Source organism: Vanellus vanellus, assembly GCF_965231255.1.
Source record: "Vanellus vanellus genome assembly, chromosome: 6".
In the NCBI taxonomy this organism is placed as follows: Eukaryota; Metazoa; Chordata; class Aves; order Charadriiformes; family Charadriidae; genus Vanellus; species Vanellus vanellus.
The window spans coordinates 2214921-2235106 of record NC_138911.1 but is presented as its reverse complement, the minus strand read 5'-3'; the positions used below and the strand labels follow the sequence as shown (position 1 = coordinate 2235106).

Below are 20186 nucleotides of genomic sequence, written 5' to 3'. Positions count from 1 at the left end.
AGCACCAGAGAAGAGGAATGAAAGAAGCACAAGAAGATTTAAGAAACGTATCTTTTTAAAAAAATCACATTAATCACATTCATCAATGGAATTAAGTGGCACCACCTCCCCATCTCTGGCTTAGCCAGCTCGCTCTCCTCTGTGCAGTGTCTTCATGGTGATCACCACAGGAGGCAACAAGGGTGGGGAATTCCTCTGTAAGAATCCACGACTTCTTATTTATGTAGATAGGCATCAAGCCACAGCTCCCCTGAATCTTTCAAAGAGCTGCCAAGAGAGAACCACATTTCCTTAGAAACAACGTAATGAAACACGGTGTCCAGGGAACAGAGCCTTGTGGGAAAAAAATCCCCTCCATAGTAAGCAAAGGAGATCATAGAATCATAGAACGGTTTGAGTTGGACAGGACCTTTAAAGGCCATCTAGTCCAACCCTCCTGCAACGAGCAGGGACATCTTCAACTAGATCAGGTTGCTCAGAGATCTTCAGAGGCAAGGCAGTGTAGACCACAGCTCCTTGGAAAGATGAAGAAGACCCAAACCACTGGGGCTACATCAGACAAAGACTGGAAGGCTAAAACAAACAGCTTAATTAGAATGAAAACAAAAGAAGCAACCATGGCAGAAGAGAGCCACATGACTTTTCAGTGGAATAAGAAATATCTGGGGGGCAAGGAGGGGAAGAAAGGAAGAAAGAAGAAAGAATGAAGGACAGTTCAGACTCATGTTTATGAAAACACCTCTTTCCCTGGAGCATACTCAGACAGAGGCGTCAGACCTGGCATCCTACTGACCTCTGACTCTTCAAAGTTGAAGAAAAGGAGCTCTCCATTATGTCATTCTTACTGACACCTTCTGTCTGCTGCTACTGAAACCAGCACCATGGCTGAACAGTTTTCCAATCCCTTTCGTAGTCATCTATACTATCTACAGCCCTTCACAGAACTTCTGTGATCCAAGCTGGCTGCCCCTCCCCTTCCCATGTCCATCGCTTGTTCACTCCGTAATACTGGAAAACCTTTCACCTGGGGAATGCAGCAGGTTGATACGTACTGCACTATGTCTGCAAAGGCGGTGAGCAATGGCTTGCACTGGTACTCGATACCGTGTTTGGCACACAGGGACTTCACCAAAGGGGCCACCTTCCAGTAGTTGTGTCGAGGCATCGTAGGAAAAAGGCTGCGGGAGAAGAATATGGTGATTCAATGGCATCCGTCATCACCCCACAGAATTCCTGCCCCTTTTCTGTGCCTGAGCCTGGGAGAGCCTCAATCCCCCCTCGTGCCCATAGCCATTAGTCCTCTGTAGCAGTTGCTCTCATGTCACTTCACTCAGTATCTCTACTAAGCAGGACACTGGCAATTCTCATTCCTGTGCCATACTACTCATATCTGAAGTGGTGTTGGTGCTCACCAGCGCTCCAAAAATTTTCTGACCCATCACTTGGAGTTCCCATTCCATCCCCATTACAAAAAGCATAAAATTTACCCACATTATCTTTTGTTCTTGCATTAGCTGATAAAGAGACAGGGATTTTGTAGGCTCTTCACACCTAGTGTAACTAGTGCTCCTTGAAATTCCCTCACAGCCCCGACCCATGCTTCAACTCACTGGTGCTCAATTTGGAAGTTCAGATGTCCACTAAACCAGTCATTGAAAAAGGACTGATGAACATTACAGGTTGCCTGGAGCTGAAAGAAAAAACAGTAATATTTGTGTTGGTTTAGGAATACCCCTTCTCTTACACGTGCCAAACACAACAGTAAGCAGGTATGACTTCCTAATCATCACATGCCTTCTGGCTGAATACAGCAACTCCAAGAGCTATCTCCCGTCAACATGAGATGGCAATGCTGTGATATACGATTGTCAGGGACACAATTTAGGAGAACAGACTTGACTTCCTCAGTGAGATAAACCACAACAACCACGACTTTCACCTCCCTCACTTAAAAAAGCGTGTAATGACTTCAGAACTAAACTAAAACAGAGCACAGAAGAGAGGTTTGCATCCTTCATGCACAGAAAGCTCTCTATCTGAAGAGCATTGTAGCACCTCTAATTATTTTCCTTGAGGCATCTGTGCTCAGCATTTGAAGCCTCCATCCCACTTCTGCACCTTCTTTCTTTGCACTAATCGCTCGCTTCACACAGTGAGGACAAGCTGCTTATGATTTCCTCTCGCAGTTCCCATCGCTTCTGCGATCAGCTCTCTGGGGCATTATGCACCCAGAACTGTAACTTCTCCCTTTCAAAGCCACAGGTCTCTGGAAAGAAGGTCTTACCTGGGTAGAGAACCAGTCCACATTCTTATCATAATCGATATGCATCGGGATGTGATTCATTTGTGTAATCCAGACAAACCAGTTACTCTCTATAAACCTGTGCACATAAACACACACAAAACCATCACTGATCTCACACCGATGCGGTAACGAGTCAGTACAAACACTTGTACACATACAAGCTAGTCGTTGCTTGACAAAATGAACACCAGGAACCTCAAACATCTGCTCAGCAGATCAGACCTACACACACCTTCTACCTTCTAAAGACACATGCCTGACAGACAACCATGTCTGTCTTGCTGAAAGGCATGAGGAGACACAAGAATAAGGAGCCATGAGAAAGATAACCAGAAGGCTGAAGAAAAGCTGACACACAGGATCGATGTAAACTGGGTAAAGAAAATATGGAGGAATTACAAGTGGAATGATGATACCTGACTAACAGATGAAGCCCCAGGATACCCTTCACCCCCAGTAAGGGCAAGTAGGTGAGAAAGAATCGGATGTAGAAGCTCAGCATCCAGGCCAGGTCCTGCAGTATAGTGAACAGATAAAACTTCATTAAAAGGAAGAATTACTGGCTTCTGAATTTACCATCCACTCTACGTGGCACTCCCTTTAAAATCTCCCCTAATATCTTCCACTGATAGAACTGACACACAGCCACTCCCCAGCCATTCCTGTGCTCAGGAATTATCCTGGTCTTATGAGCCCAGCGCAGGGCAAACACTACAGAGGACATGCTGTAAAGCATGGCGTTTTCCTCTGGATCTAAAGAGAAAGCAAGCAGCGAGAAAACCAAAAACTTAGCCAACTGAAAGAATAAAGAGCTCTGGTTTACCTCCACCTTATCTTTTTTGTTCCCCTTCACATTTCTTGCAATCTTTTCTTTCCCTCATGTTCGTTTTCTCCTGACTGTCCCACCTTCCAGGCAAGAACAAAACAGCAAGATGCCCTGTCTCTAACCCCCACATCTCAGAGAACAGACATCTTTTTTTCCTGCATTTTTTCTGAAGTCTCCAAAAGCCATGTTATTCCTCAAAGTCCTAGATTTTCCCCTGACAAACTATCTTCCTAACAACTCTGAAAGTCTACTACACATGCCCTATTCTGCTTCCCAATGAACTGTGTGGACTCAGATTTCAGGCTACCTGAAAGCTACTTGATTTTTAACATATCATTTTGCAAAATGGAGTCACACTGAATCCACCTCCACCCACCCCCATTTTCTTCTTCTTTTCCCCTTTTCCTATGCCCAGAAGTTTTTATTGTATTGGTTTGGGAAAACAAAAAAGAGCGGCCAGAATGACCACTTCTACCTTAAACTAGACTCTCACGCTACCTGAAGGACAAGTTCTGTATGAACATCAACTCTGCAGAAGCAGGAATGCTTCCAGACACTCACACACCCTGGTCTGAGGCAGAACACCAGAGACATAATTTCCCAGACCGTATACCCACACCCCGTGCCACAGAGATACACAGCTCATGGTTCCTCCTAGTAATTTCTCGCACTGAAACGTATCTGTAAAACAAGGAGAAGTCACCACTGGCAACTTGGAGCTGACTTACCACCCACTGTTTCCGCTGTATCACAAAGTAGAATATGTACCACTGGAAGTAAAGAGGCACCAGAGCTGGGGGACCGACTAGAGTGGAGAAACAAGTTGCAGAGACGTTAACCATGCCCTTTCATCCCAGTGAGATGGGCTGGAAAAGGAAGGGGCTGAGTGAATGCTGTCCATAGAACTGCGAAAGGGTAGGGTTACTCACTGATGAAGAAGTACTTGTGCTGGTGGTTATAAGGCATGAATTTCTTCTTTTGTAGACCAAGCTGTCAAAATAAACAAATTACTCAGGCCATTAAGACAGCTAAAGAAATCTGTGCGTACACTCCCACCTATGCTTTAGAAGAAATGCATACTTAGATACCTCCTAACCTTTGAGAGAGATGTCCTATCAAACCATGCCAGCTTCCACCAAGCCATCGGCTTCATCATACCCTGGGACTTTAGTCTCTGACTGCTCTGATAAGGTTTCATCCCTGCCTCGGATGCAGAAAAGGCTGGGTAGTCCCTTGCACCACGAACAGCAATGTGCACTGGAAGCTCTTTACCTACAGAGGGCACAGTTGCCTAACAACACTTAAATCAAAAACCACGTGAGGCACTGAGAACAGTTTGCTGCCAATACAGCCTCAGAAAAAAAAAAAAAAAGAAAACCTGTGATACTATTAGTAAAGTCGTGTAGAACTCCCGCCTACTTGGAATTAATCTCCAAAGCAGAGAAATGAGCACCCAGACATTAAAACGCGTCCACAGGAACAGGAGTGAATAGATTATCCTCCCTCTGAGACTGCTAATTTTTCAGTGTTCACTGTATAAACGTGACAGATTCTGTCACTGACTGCCTTGAGGAACTCCATTATATCCCTGGACATGTCCAAACCAATTTCAAATAGCAGCCCTCCCTTCATTTCAATGCAAATCAGAGCATTTAAGCCAGGTGACACTACCAATTTATGTAACTGTTTTTTTAAAAAAGGACAGGCTAAAGCCGTTCAATTAACTTCAGGGTTGTATCAGAAATAGAGCTGGACTCCAGATGGGACCCAGGCTGACACCCACTGTTAGACTGAGACTGCTGAAATAGCTTCTTTGATCAGTAATTGTAAATGTTCCAGTTAGTCCTTGCATGTCACCCGGTGCTTCATTTCCCAAAACACTACAATGAGTCAAAGCTGATCTTGTAAAGAGAATAACTTGCAATCTCATCTTCATACAACTGCAAGTCTCTCATCAGAGAAATATGAACTTGTAATCGTGACAAGTATTTCATTCTTATTTTAAAAGGTAGCAACAATAACTTTTATTGAAATTTTAAAAATATAAAAATCTCAGAAGTATTGAAGTATTACTAAGAAATATTAGGGACTAGTGGAAGGCAAAGTAGCACTATATAAAATAGCAGCTCAACTCAAACCATTTTCTGGACGTACTTCTCATTTTACAGAAGCAGTTTTGGTGGTTTGTTTTAAACCTTCAGGATAAATTTGGAAAGTATCAACCCATAGCGAGACTGCATTAGGACAAAAAATATTAAAACACCAGTTGCAACATTAAGCATATGGAAGCTAGTGATGCATCAGGCTCTTTTATCTTCTTGTTTTCAAAGGCTGTTAATGCCAAGCTGCACCTTCTCTAAATTCCTGAATTACAGAGACAGCTCACTGACCAAACCAACTGGTCACTAGTCTCCAAGCTCTCTGCAGCTTTCCAAATTTGAATCCTAGTGCTGTAACCTCCCAGCCTTCACCAGGTCTCACCTCTACAGAGAGTGTTTTTCCCAAAGCAAAAAATAAGGGGTGCATGTTAACGTCAGGGTCCTTTCGGAAGCAGTTGGGTTTAGCGTGGTGTTGGAAGTGAAGGTGATTCCACCAGCTGGCTGGTGCTCCCTGCAGGAAGGGGTGAGAAGAGAGTGCTGTAAAGAAGTTGTATCTTCTGCCCTTAGTCCTCCCTCCCCAGTAGTTCCTTGTATTTGCTTTCTTCTTATACTGAGATTGATTTTGACTGCAGAGCATCCCAGGCAAGGCTCTAGCAGTCCCCCTCAGCACTGAATGCCCACCTTCAGATGGCCGATCACGAACTTGTGCACCCAGTGGTTCCATTTGGACTTGCTAAAGACTGAAAGGTGTCCAAAATCATGCTGGAGCCAGCCAGCCTGCGCCTGGAATTAAAATAAAGCAAAACAAAACAGAACAACCAAAAAACAACAGTGCTGCTGGGGAAAAGGAAGAGTCAGGAGGCTCTGCATCAGAAAAGGGCTTTCTCTACTCCCACTCCCACGCTCCTTGCAACACACCCCTAGATCGCGAGAGCATTTCCACTACTGAGAGCCAATCCAAACCCTTCTCTTTTACTATACGGTAGGGCAGTCCAGACTTTGCCTAATGACTTTTAGTCCCAGACAGTCGTTTTCATGAGGAAGGAAAAAAATGAAAAAAAAAAAAAAAAGTCATAGAGCTCAGAAACAGCATTTATTCTCTTACAAAACTGCACTGAAATCAGCAACAAAGTCTCCTTTAAGGAGCAGCTTGCTGCTGCCTCCTCCAAGTACTTGTAATTCCGAGGGGATCATCTGGCCACAGGAGAAATAGCTGGGGCTTTGAGAGCTGCTCTGCCCGCTCCTCTAACTCGCTGCAAGTTCCCATGGGAACACGGTGGTTTGGCCCCTGCACAGTGCCTTGGAGTTCTGGCACAAGGGACCTCAGAAGCGTAGCATGGCTCTCATTGTATGGAGAAGGCTGGGAATAAGGAGAGCTTTGACAGACTATGGGAAGGAAAAAGCAGGGCAAAGCCTGTTCTGCCAAAGCAGCATGTTGCAGCACTGTAATTTTGTCCCTTTGGTGGAACCCAGGGAGAAGCAGGATTTTGGGAAGTCCACAAAGATCTTCACACAGATCTTCCTGTGCTTATGGCAATGAGCATCTAAGTCTCAAAGGGTTGGCTTTTGGTGTTTCTTGGCTTCTTTTTTGCCTAGCTGCTTACCTGGACAGTGCCTAGAAGCACTGCAGAGAAAAGGAAAGGCACTGTGGATGCTCCAAAATACCAGATGGTGAGCCAGGCTGCAATATCCAACACCAAGATGTGACAGAGATACAGCATGAAAAAGGTGCGGTTGGGGTTGAGAAGCCCCATCTTCTCAACGGTTGCACGGAGTTCACGGAAATCTTCTACCAGCTTTTTCTGTGGGGAGATCCAAGAGTATCTGCTCGTCTGAAAATGCCTCAGGAACCCAAAGAGGAGCTCAGTTCCCCCCTCTCAAGGAGCTACTGTGGCAATGGGGAAAAGCTGAGGATCACCTGGAGACAAATCTTCACTAAGACTACGAATAATGACACGAAGTCAAGGGGAAGCTTCAGACCAACACAGTGGTTCCGGGAGATCCTATCATTTGATGTACAGGGAATTCTGGCTGCCAGTAAGAGAAGTCAAATAGCACTATTTCAACCCAAATACCAAGTTTTGAAGATACTTACATTCTTGCTGGGCTCAAAGCTGGGTTGATCTGGTGCCAGTTCCCCAATCAAGAGTGGGCTCATGTACTTTCTTACTAGTGTCTTGTCAAGATGAAATGCTACGAAAGGATCCTGTAATACAGATATAGGAACAGGATGAAGAAAAACGATTGTCCAGGTGGCAGCAAAAGAAATATATTTCACGGTATCCTGGATTCAGCAGAAAGCAACCCAACTAATGGAGCTGGCTGAACCAGACTTTACTGCCACAAATCTTACTGCTTTCTTCACACCATAGATGATCATTTGAGGCTGAATTCTCTGTACCATTTTGTATCGAGATGCTGTTAAGTACAGGTCACCAAGAAATACAGGCTCACTCCCCTCTTACTTCTGAATCTGAAAATTTCATATCCCGATGAACTTCAAGATATATCATCCCAACAACTCTGTCTCTATTCTGTCTTTAGCTTCCACCTTATTTTTCCTCAGGCCCCATATCCTGAAATGAAAGTCTAACTAGGGAGAAGGACAAAATGGTAGCACAAAAACTGAATCAGCTAGCTGAACTGGGAAAAACAATGGGACAAGCAGGACACAGACAGGTGATGGCAACTTCTCGTGACCCACACTAGTCTCTCAAAAGCCTCACGTTGTTCCAAATATGCTTCCTTGGCAATCCCCAGTGCCCACCATGCCACATCTTCTGTTTTCTTGCTACCTGCCTCCTCTTCCCCATCTGGTTCCCCTCCATGTCTCTGAAAAGTTCCATGAAAAGGCCTTTATTTTTCCTCCTTACCATTCAAAAGATCCCTGTTAGGGAAATCAGTTACTTTTATCTTTTAAATGTAACATCAATCTCTGTGGCAACCAGGCAGGCAGGTGAAAAAAATCACTAGTGATTGTTATCACTATAGATTCTATCACTGCATTTAGATTACAAAGCCCCTGGGCACCCATGGCAGTTTGACATCTACTTCCTACTGAAGATCTCCCATTTACTTCCGTTTGCATATTTCTCTCCTGAGTGTCCAAATTAGCATATACTTTACAATCTCCCTCAGCCTAAGGATGCTTTTCCCTTTATGAGACAATATTTGCCCACTGTGCATCAGTTTGGAAGCCTCTGGCACCATGCCCTGTTCAGCGCTATCATTACTAGCTCATCATTGCATGCTTTTAAAATAGATTGTCCTTTTAAAAGATTTCTAGTCAAGAAAGGGGTTAAAAAAAACAGCTTATGTTGCCAGCTCTGGCTCAGCCCTGTTGTACTTCAGATGGAGCATCCTCTCCCCTCAGGCTTAAGTGAATAAAGGAGGGAAACAGGAGAGGGGAGTGCACATTTGTGTGTTCTCATTGGAAGAGGAAAAAAAATGGGGAGGAGTATGTGGGCAGATCAGAGGAGGATGGTACCACACGTTTAGACCAATCCTTTCCATGGAAGCTGTAAAATCTGGCAGTGCAATCCTAACCGGAGGTTAAGGGACCTCTGATTGCACCTTCTAGAAATCAGAACACTCTAGTGGCATTCAGCAAACTAAAAGTGTTCTTTCTCTACTTTCCTCCCCCCTCCTCCCGTTTTTGAGGAGCCTGATTCTTTTCACTTCCAGGACAAAACTATTAGAAAAACTGGAATTTACTTGGCTCGGGTTCCTGAGCGGTCAGCAGTTCGGTTGCACCCAGCAGCGACGCAGATGATAATGCCGAAATAATGCAGTTGGCTGAAATGTGACCATCGAACTGTGTTCAGCCCGACGCGTTGGTCACTGCGACCGACCGTTTCGATCGCACAACTCCAACGGGGCTTTGAAAACGCACGTGCGCATCCTCACCTCATGAATCATGTGCAAATCCACTTATTATCGTCAGCTTTATGTTATACGCACACAATAAAAGTGAAGGAAAGCACCAGAACTCAAGTTCCTTTCTGCTCCGGGATAAAAGTGGACTGAAATATAGTCCAATCTAGAGGTAGCTTCACCATCCCATACCCGCCCTTGGGTCTAAATACTTACATTTGGAAAAACGTGTTTTCTTGTGTGAAAAGCATAAGGAGATGAAGGATGGTGACAAACTCACCCCACACCCTGCTGCCAATTCAAACGTTTGTTCCACTTTGTAATTACCATTGGCATTCAGACCTGATTTTATATATATATATATATATTTTTTTTTTTTTTTTAAGGCTGAAATACGGCTTTCAGTAATATTTTGCACTAGTTCCATCTCTCGCAAACACCGCGCTGGGTTTTTAAAGTGAGAGGCGGCGGAATGTGTTCATATACACGCAAAAAAAATAAGTCTATCTACACACACCAGTATCACCACCAATACCTTGGGAGTTTCTGGTCAGCTCTGGCCTGTGGCTATACGTGTATAAAGACAGGAATATTCTTATTTAATGCATACGTGCAAAATTATTGGGGGGGTGTGTGTCCCCCGCAGATTTATGCCCGGTTATGGACACCCTATTTAGCTGCACCTTCAGAAACGTTACCTTGGAAAAACCAGTCACCCGGGACCCCCGGCTGTGTCCCTGCCCCGAGCATCCCCCTCCCACCCCCGGGACACCCCGCCGGAACCCCCCCCCATTCCTCCCCCCCCCGCCCCTCACCGTGGCGTCCTGCCCGGCGTAGTGGCTGATCACCCGGGAGCCCCCCGGGTGCCGGCGGCAGAAGCGGCTGATGTCGTACACCTTCCTCTCGATCACCAGCCACCGCTCCTGCGGCGCCGGCCCCCGCCCGTTCCGCTCCCCGATCTCCTCCCAGGTGAAGCGCCGCAGGGCCCTCCCGGCCGCGGGCTCCTCCATGACTGGGCTCGGTTCGGCTCCCCTCAGCTCGGTTCGGCTCCGCTCGGCTAGGTTCGGCTCCGCTCGGCTAGGTTCGGCTCCGCTCGGCTAGGTTCGGCTCCGCTCGGCTGGGTTCGGCTCCGCTCGGCTGGGTTCGGCTCCGCTCGGCTGGGTTCGGCTCCGCTCGGTTGGGTTCGGCTCTCCTCGGCTGGGTTCGGTTCGGCTCAACTCGGCCTCACCGCTCCTTCCCAACCTCCTCTTGAAAACCCGCCCTCCCATTGGCTCCCCGCGCCCTCAAGCCACGCCCCTCCCTCCATTCCCCCACGCCTATTGGGTCCCGCTCGCTTTGCGCCCGCCCCCTGGCCGGCAGGGGAGCGCCGGCAGCGGCGCCGCGGGCAGTCGCGGTGCGCTGCGGGAATGCGGCGCTCTGGGGATGCGGCCGGCGGAGGCGCCCGCCTGGGGTTGGGTTGAGTGATGGAAATCACGGAAAAGGAGGAAACTTGGGGCCCCCGCAACAGGCAGCTGCCTGGCATCGCCCGCTGTCCAGACCGTGATAAGTTACAGGCTGTAATATACCGCTGGTGCAGCCATAGGCACAGGACGGAGTTATTTGGGACATATTTGAGGACACCCTGTAGACCTCATCATCTCGGCTCGCTCAAAAAGTAGCCGGTTACAAGCTGCGTTCCTCAAGGTGTGGGTGCTGGTGCCAGGGCTGTTTGAACGCCTTCACTTCCAACCAGGGAAACGGCATAAACGCGCCGTTATATAGATTCGCTGGTGGTATGGAACGGGGGAGGGCAGGAAAGGTGGGGTGGGCTGAGGACAGCATCGCGGAGTTCAGCATCAGCAAATGCCCAGTCCTGCACTGGGGAGGCAAGAAACATGGGAAAGGGATCAACGCACCAAGCGGCTGTCCCACGATGGGAAGGACGAAGGCTTGGTGGCCCGTGTTAGGTGCCAGGTGAAGACACAACCTGGAAAATTATATCATGAACCAGATTGGGAGAAAGCAGAAAAGGCCAAGGATCCGAGCCATCGACAGAGGAACAATGCGTAGGCTCTGCAATGCAATTCGCACCCAAGCTGCTGCTTCTCAGACGGCTTTTACAACCTGTTTCTCCTCACTTCTGGGCTGAGGATGCCTCATCTTCCCTGCCCTTGGTTTTGTTTCCCCTTTCCGGCAGATCCCCCCAGCTCTTCCATCTCTCCCACCTCTCAGCTGCCACGGCCTCGTCTGTTCCTATGGCTGCTGCCGGCATGTGCAGCCAGAGGGGGGAAAGGTGTCACCGCAGGTATATCACATTCTGTGTCTGCTTGATGGTGGTCTGCAGATGATTTTTTCATACAACGGAGTACCAAATAATGCTAGAAGAGCGAATGGTGCTAAACCAGACAGATCCATCTGTGCGGGACTTCATACATACACGTTAGAAATGTACATTATAATGCCTCTCTCCACATTCAGCTCTCCCGGGTAGCAACAGTCTTCCCTCTGAACCCTCATTACGGATTCCCAATTTCTTTGTTTTCATCCACACCTTCCGATCTGACCTAGTTACAGCAATTCCAGTTGAACGTAACCATAGAAACAAAGAGCCACCAGACTGCATCCCTTCTTGTTCTGAACATCACCTGATTGCTACGTCCCATCTTTCTAGCTTGGAATTCTATGCCTGCGAAACACTGGATCGAACATCTTTTATTTCCTTCCCTTTAGCGATGCCACAGCTAACGCATGGAGTAGGGCATCCCTGCTTCTACTCGTTTGCGCTGTCGTCCGTGAAAGAAAAGGCTCTCTCCCGACCTCAGCAAAACTCAACTTGCTTTGTATGTTGCCTGTTGACCACCTCACAAACATAACCATAAAAGACATTATTAAATAATGTTTTGCATCTTTTTAAATTTAGCAACTATATTCAGAATGGCTCAGTAATTATTTCAATTTCTGTTTTTTTTTTTTTTTTCTGATTGTCTATTGCACAAAAGAACAATTGTCCTAAATTTAGCTGATATTTTCAGTTTGACTTTTCATCATGAATAGAGGGGGAAATGCTTATTTTTCTTTTTCCCATATACCACATTAAAAAAAAAAAACACAAAAGTTGATCTTCCTACACAAATTAAACCCATGGAAACTTGTTTTAAGGGATCTTAATAATAGCCAAAAAGCACCACTGAGATTGATAAACTGCAGCCTTGTTCCCCTCATATGCCTCCTCTCATTTCAGCAGCACCAGAAGCTGTAAGGGATGTTCACACCTCATTAACGGATTTTCCCAGGCAAATTACACAACAGCCCTTGGAATTACTTTCAAAGCTGCTTCCCATATAAAATCTGTGGCTCTATTTCTTTTCCCCCTCAGTGGATGATTCAGCCCAAGATAAGACATTAGGGAGGCTACTTGAATCATCCACCTCCGAGGAGTGAAGGTTTTGGTGCCCTGCTCCAAGCTGCCACTTGTCAACAGCGGTTGCTTCTCCTGCAGTTGCCACACTCAGGATCTCAGTGGGTCTCAGGGAGGCAAGGATGATGTCTTTGTAATAAAGACCGCAAGGGAAAACCAGCTGCCCTTCTCCACTCGCGAGCATCCTGCATCCAGCTGCGGCTGTTGGCATTAACAGAGAGTCAATGTTTGCTGGAAGACAATTAATTAGGTAAAACCAGACCTGGCTGCTCTGCTCTTCCGACAGCATTTCTTCTCGTCAGCGTTCTGACTCCTTGTTTTACCTCCACTGCTCCATTCTCCGTTTCTCCTTCTTGTCGTGATCCAGCTGTGACCCAGCTTCCTAAGCTATCGGGGGTCACCGAAAAGCCCAGGGGAGATAAGAGATATGACTCTCTGATTCAGTCTTCTGATCTGGCCGCGATTCATTCGTAGCATCCCGGATGACTGGAGATCATCCAAAGTCGGAGAAAATGTATTAAAACTCCTGATGTCGCTACCATGATTTGGCTGTAACATACTTTCAAATACCTAAGTGACCTGAGTGATGAGGGAGTACTACGTACCCGGGCATCTGGTGACCAAACCAGAGAAATAGAGGAGATGGACCGAAAGGATGGCGGCCTTTATTTTACCGTCTTGAAGCAGGGCAAAATGAGTTACAATAATTGATGGTGAGGACCAGGCCTGTAGAAAAGAAGAGATTTTCAAAGAGAACTACCGCGCTGAAAAACAGTTCAAACCAGCAAAGTCTAAGAAGAAGAATCAGTTCTTGGCTTTTGTTCTGCCCAAGGAAAGCTTAAGATGCCGGATGCAGGGTGCACGGGACAAGACGCAGACTTACTTGGTCGCCGCTGCAATTAAAACACCTACGCTGATGAAGCACGGGCGGGAGGAAACCACCAATTTTAGCATCATATTCCTCGCAGGGAAGAGCTTGAAACTCTTGAGATCTCACTGTAACACCACTGCCGCAGCAGGCTCAGGCGGTGCCTTGGAAGGATCAGCGTAACACCAGAAAAAAGGGGTTGATCCTGGAAATATTTCCTTTATTCTTCTCAACTGCTGCATTATTGGGAATTTGCCGTAATAGTTGAATAATTCGGACTGAATGAGTTGGTATTGTACCTGGAACTATTTGTTTGGATTGCTAACACTTTATACCGACAATGAATTCTTGGTTTTGCATATAAACGGTGTTTCTTCAGCCCACATTATCTGCATGGAGTAATTGCTCCGGTACTCTGCCCTAACAACTGACTGCTAAAACTTAGATGCAAAAATTATACAAGACAGAGGGAAAGAATGAATACGTTATAATGCAGACTACCGGCGGAGGATTGGGATTTGGGAGGAAAAAAGCCAGGAAAAGCAACCAGGAATCACTATCCATAAGGGATGGGTTTGCAGAGATAAAAATAAGCATATTTTTTTTTTTGTCCTCTAGAAGATGTAAATTAAGATTAGTAACTGAGGGAGCAAGGCAGTGATTTTTTTTAGAGTTTTTTTTTATGTTTCAAAGCAAAGTTTGAGTGAAGAGAAAAGGAAAGAATCCGCTGGTGACAGGGGAACATCAGTAGGATGGACTTTTCATTACAAAATGTTACGGATGAGATTATACTGACGAGGCAGCGTTAAGAACAGAGCCTTTCTCTCCTTCTTCTTGTCCCGATGGGTACTTGCAGCGTCTGCTGCTTTCTCTGCTAAACAAGTGTGATTATGTACTCCGCTGCCTTGGCATCCCCACCGGTTTGTGCCCTGACCCCGATAATCCCACACGGCCAACCCGAGATCCACTGCGGAATGCAAAATCCGTGCCAGCGAACGGCAGCACAATGGGAATTTCTGTTTGTTTGTTGGTTGGTTGATTGCCTTGTAAAGTTAGTCGGCTCTCAGCCGCTCTCCCACGACCGCGAGAAGTGCCGCCAGCTCAAGATGCGAGAATATGTCCGAGTAAAAGAATAGCAAACGCATCTTTGATGGCATTTTGTCTTCGCTTTAAATATATCGACTTAATTAGCCAACTCTAGTAGCACGTGATCACGTGCCACGTATCAGAAGAGGAAGCAAAGTGACCAACACCATACAGAATAGCTGAAAAGAAATAATGTCGAAAACTATGGTTTTCAAGAGACATTTTTCTGTTTAAAGTTACACTCAGATGTAATGGAACTATGAAGAAGATTTAACAGCGGCTCCAAGACATAAATATTTTTTCCTTTTCACAGATTTTTAAAGGTCAGGGGGTTTTTAATGGTCTAATGTTCTACATGATAAGGAACAAAAAATAGTTTATTTCCTGCAATAAGCAGCATTGGATTAAAATGTGTGCTTCAGGAAAGCATGTAGGCTTGACTTGAAAATAATGCATTAATAATCTTAGCATATATTCTGCTTAACTATTAACATTTTGAGCCTTAAAAGTTTAATTTGTCTGGTTTTTGACTTCAAGAGTATGTATTGGGTTTTGTTTTACAGGTCTCTCCTAGACTGAAAATCAATCGGTTCTGGTATTTCCTCTCTCCAGGGGTACTCCCACTCCATAAACAAGTCATTTCCTGATTTTTATTTTTTCTTTTTGTATCCGCAAAACATTACAGATGATAGACTCAGAACATGTTAATCAACAGTGGAAATCTTTTTTTTTTGGGGGGGGGGGGGGATGTTCTTGCACTTTAGCATTGCATATTCTGTACCCATGTTTCATCCCGAATCCCCCCCGTCCCCAGTCTTCCTGCAGCTGTAACTAAACATCCAAATTAACAAATGCACTTGCACAAACAACATTTTGCCCAGTAAGGAGTCTCAAGGACCTGGATGGCAATAAAATGGTTCTACCGGGACTGGCGTGGAGACACAGCAGGACTCCAAAGGTGATAAGAGACTGTTAAGTTTGGTATCAAACCATCACTCTCCTTTCTCGTTGTTATTTATTCATTTCTTATTTTAATACCGAAAAGCTTTGTAAAACCCTGTTTTACAGAGTGCTGTACAAATATCTGCTCTTTAAAAACTTTCTTGGTGGGTGGCAGAAGAACAAAAGGCAATGAGGGGACAATAGCAGTCAGATGCACCAGTAAGGGACAATTAATCGCTGAACTGGGTGCACTGTCACGCAGAAGCAGTGTTATTAACAAGCCAACCTTCTTGAGGGCTTCACATTGACCTAAACACAACATGGTTTAAGGTGCCTAAATGGTCTTGAAAATGGAAGCACTATTCCCGAGCTCCAGACAGAAAGGAGGTTGAGATATTTTCTTGTAGCTTGGGATCCCGGTTTTAAATATTAACGCGAGGAGAAACTGAAAAAGGCAAATGGAATTTTCTGTGTGGGTACATGCAAGTTTTTGAGATGCTCAAAGAAGGTGGAGTTTCTTCTTCTTTTGAAGAGCTATGACATGGAAACACTCAAGGTCAGGTTGGACGGGGCTCTGAGCTCCCTGATCTGGTTGAAGATGTCCCTGCTCACGGCAGGGAGCGCTGGGCTGGATGACCTCTAAAGGTCCCTTCCAACCCAAACTATTCCGTGATTCTATATCCTCATGGAACCGATTATTGGTTTTTCTTTCTTCAGGGGGAGAACGCTCCATCCTGAAAGCCCAAGCCGAGGATCCAGCCTTCATCCAGTGAAATACACGGTAGTTATTGCTTACCTTTGGGTAAATTACTGCCCGTTATTTCAGCGTCTTGGCTGTCTCTCTGCTTGAATCAGCTTCCTCTGGTGCAGAATCATATCTCGTGATGATACGCAGCACCACACCACCCTTCATGCACCCGTCTGTTCTATATGGTGATGGGCAAGGATGTTTCCTCCTCCGAGCCGTGAACTGACTGCTCCTCAAGCACTAGAAATTTGTTTCAGGGGAGAGACAGAAAGAAGGAAGAGTTCATGTCTGCCCTTAAGGGATGGAGGAGAAGTTTATGTTTGTTATTAAAGTGATGCTGCAACGGCATCCCTACCTAACCGTAGGGTTCCCTCACCTCAGGCTCCACGCTCCAGCACCCCTTCCCCAGGTATTATTGGAGACTCTATCCCTTTCTGCAAGGCAGATTAAAAGAATCTCATCTGGTCTTAATGACTTCTACATAAAACTCTATAAAGGGACGAGACAACAAACTCAACAATTGTGATTTCTACTACGTTCTTTAAACACTTTTCTCAGGGCCTCGGTTTCTTTCTTTTATATTAACAAATCAGTGCACAACGCAGCGTAAAGATACCCGAACTACCAGTTTGCCCCGATTTTGCCCCGTTCCACACTAACCCAGAGAGATGCCCTTCACTTACTCATTAGCTTACGTTTTTCTACGCTACCCTGAAAAGCGGACATACCCCTTCTATCTGTGTCCCCTACAAAAACTCTTCCCCTTTGTCCTTCTCTATATATCCTCTTTTCCATGCTTTCTTTCCTGTTTCTCACCGTTGCCCCCCACCCCACCCCCGTCTCGTGACTACCCAATTAAACTCGGGGCTTTTATGTCCCTTACACAAGCTCTTTGTGCTGTTAAAGCTACACCGTGCGACGAACTCAGCCTTTCACCTACTTGGCCACAGAAGAGAGTCTGTTCTCCTCTCGTTGCCGGGGCTGGTTTGTGCTCCAGGAGCCACAAAAAAAAAAAAAATAATAAGAGAACAAGTGCCGCGGAAAGCCTTGACAGCGTTACAGGCTGTGCTGGGAGATGATGATAGCCCTGGGTTGGGTGGTTTTTTGTGAGAGGTACCTTTCAACGACTCGTCGTTAAGTTCTTACACGATTATCTACGTGAAACATCCAGATGAGGAGTTGAGTGCGCAGACTTTACTTTTATGTCCATTTAACAGGTACAGGAGCCGATTCCGCAATGTACCCACCTCCTTACCAGTGCATTTTTTGGGAGGAAGGACTCGCTCGGGCAAATACGCCGTTCAAGCCCCGCGTTTGGGTACGTACCCAGCTCCGCAGGGATTATCCCTGCTTAAAGTCATCAGTTCTGCAGTATGAGCTTCCATGGACTGACTGGTAAAGCTTGTATACAAAATAACCACCAATTTCAATAACACTAATACATTCCTCTTGTGGAGCAGTCACCTGATGGACTATGACCATCAGATAATACCGTTGAGTTACCAATGATAAGTATCTTTATCTCCCCATGTCAAAAGAAGTCATGGCTTTGGATCATTTGGGGGCATAGAGGACACAACCTTCAATTAGGGCACCGAACGAGGGAAAATATTTCATGAATTTGCAAATTAATATCCTTGCCAAAAAAATCTGGCTTTGCAGTGGATCCCCCCTACTTTCTATCAGTACAATATCATTAGTGAAGCTTGAAGAAACGCGTCCTAAAATAATCAATTACAGTATGTTTTCTTATTCCTTCCTCTGTGCGGCCCAGTGGCCCTCTCCACCTTCTTAGACATCTCTACGTTCTTCAGCTTTGCTGTCTTCTTCTGTATAGAATTATGAAGTAATATAGCTGGAGGGCTACAGTACAACCTCCTGGCTCAAAGCAGATCCACCGTCCCTCTCAGCACGGTCACAGAAACTAGAGAAGCAGATCTTCGGCTGCTATTAACAGGAAAATCATTGGGATTCCCCAATTTGCAGTTGTACGGGATTTTACTCTGCAGAAGCAACAGAGCAAGAGACGTTGCTGGGTCTTTGTTCTGAACTGCTACCAGAACTGGAAATGTTAAAAAGTAATTCGCATCATCCGATAGGTACGCTACAAATTACAGCTGAAAAAAATAATAATAGATCGTTATACGCAATGATTTTCCAGCTGAGGTCCGCAGACTGCTCGGAGGCCACGAACCACCGCGTGGGGGTTCCACAAAGGTGACTGGGGAAAAATACCAGAAGTTTAAATTCACTAAAGGTGGATTTCTCACTGGGATAACAAATCAAAGCAGCAACTCATTGCCATGCAGAACTAGTCAATGCAGATATGACAGCCAGCCCGACTTCCCTTGGGATTTTCTTCTACACACGGAATCCCTGAGCTGGAAGCAGCGCTCTCCTCTTTCTCCTCCACCAGACCAGCGCAAGGACCAACACCAGCCAAGCTCTGGTGTGCAGACAGTACTACAGTACGTCTCAACAAATAAAGCTGACTTTCATAGTCTTCCAGACAGTTGTCCTCTTCTGGACACCCTCTCCAGTGGAGCAGGGAGTCCGCAGAGCCGTTTTCCAACAGTAACGATACATTTTTTTATCAAAAGCCACTTAAACTCGTTACTGGTTGCTCCTGCCCGAGGTGATGTTAGCATTGACTGGAGTGCGCTCGGTGCACATGTAGCGTACAATATTTATTGGACACGTCAATGATTTATCTCCTGTGTTACCCAGTAGGCTCTAAAGTTATAAACTAAAAGCTACGAGGCAAAGGGTGAAAAAATAGGGTAGGAAAGGATGATTCACTTCCCCATGGTAATCAGTTTAGGAGAAACCAGATACAGCAGACAGAAGAACGCATCAGAACGCATCCGTGCAAGGCCCTGAGGATAAGGGCACATGGATACTGCCTTAAAAACAGCAGGACAGCAGCCTGCAGGTGTGTGGTTGAAAGGGAAAAGTGGGGTACAGAGGGAAGACCCTGAGCGTTACAAAGGTTAAAGCATCCAACACGCTGCGCAGACACACCGCCGGGGTTAAAATCCTGGAATTCAGAGGGCTCGGCACAGAAAGCGTCATGGTAAAAACTTTTCCCCCCATCTCAAGCAGCGAGCTTCGGGTCCACCTTAATGGAGCGTCTTGCTGACATTTCTGATTATCCTTGTCAGAGGTCTATTTTGAACCAAACTAAATAAAACCAGCAAGTCTTAGGAAAACATTCCTTTCGTTTCTGACTTTCCTCACCCCGCGCCACAGGAAAAGGCTGTTTAATAGGCTGAAGTCCTGGAGCAGCCGTAAGACCCGGCAGAAAGAGAGCAAACCTATAGCACGTCTTGGCATAAAGGCAGCGGCAGGCGATTTTGGGCGGTATGGAAGCGGGGCAAGCTGCTTCACTGCAGTCTGCGGTCCTGTTGCCTGTGTAGGGAGCACGGGCAGGGAAAAGGAGAAGAGAAAGAGTTTTTTTAGATATTCACTGTTGTCAGCTCCTTCAGGCTACGGGCACGGGACTGGAGGCACTTGTTGCTTTAACTGAACGAGGGGGTTTCTTGTCCTTCAGCAACAAGATACCATAGTTGGCTACAGAGCAAATGGGCATTATGAACGAAAACATTGGATGGTTGACCATGTGGGTTACTTCCCCTGCTTGTCCAGACCCAGCCAGACCCAGTGCTATGGAAAGATGTGACCAATAAAGGTGTGAGCTACTGGACGCCAGAGGTGCTCCAATCCTAAGATTTGATCATAAAGTAGAATACTGTAACGTAAGGAGTGTGGTCCGTAGCCTGAAACATTTGAACAGCTTGTATATTAAATCTGCTTACGCTCAGCCAGTGCCTCTAAAGAAAGGATTAATCAGCCTTCCACTTATTAATGCAAAATGATCGCAAGAAAAGATACCTGTCACCATGACAGCCGTGGGTCACAACCACTGCGCCCCAGAGAGCGGCCACAGATACCTTCAGGCACGGGAAAAGCAGCAGTGAAAACACTCTGCCATTGTTTTTGCCCTCGCACCGCAACACCTTGCACAACCTAACGACGGGGATTA

At 46.0% G+C, this 20186-nt stretch overlaps 1 protein-coding gene across 1 annotated transcript; it reads right to left on the bottom strand.

Annotated features, from left to right (window-relative positions):
• Window positions 1-215: 215 nt before the first annotated feature.
• On the bottom strand, window positions 216-10196 carry LOC309674024 (acyl-CoA (8-3)-desaturase-like; the record flags this gene model as incomplete). Its single annotated transcript, XM_082485932.1, has 12 exons — window positions 9919-10196; window positions 7326-7436; window positions 6835-7032; window positions 5912-6013; window positions 5613-5741; window positions 4061-4121; window positions 3860-3936; window positions 2722-2819; window positions 2285-2381; window positions 1611-1690; window positions 1053-1178; window positions 216-267 (listed from the first exon to the last, which is right to left on the bottom strand). Exons 1-12 carry the CDS (start codon window positions 10111-10113, stop codon window positions 216-218), a joined length of 1326 nt encoding a protein of 441 aa, XP_082342058.1. The 5' UTR covers window positions 10114-10196.
• Window positions 10197-20186: the final 9990 nt, after the last annotated feature.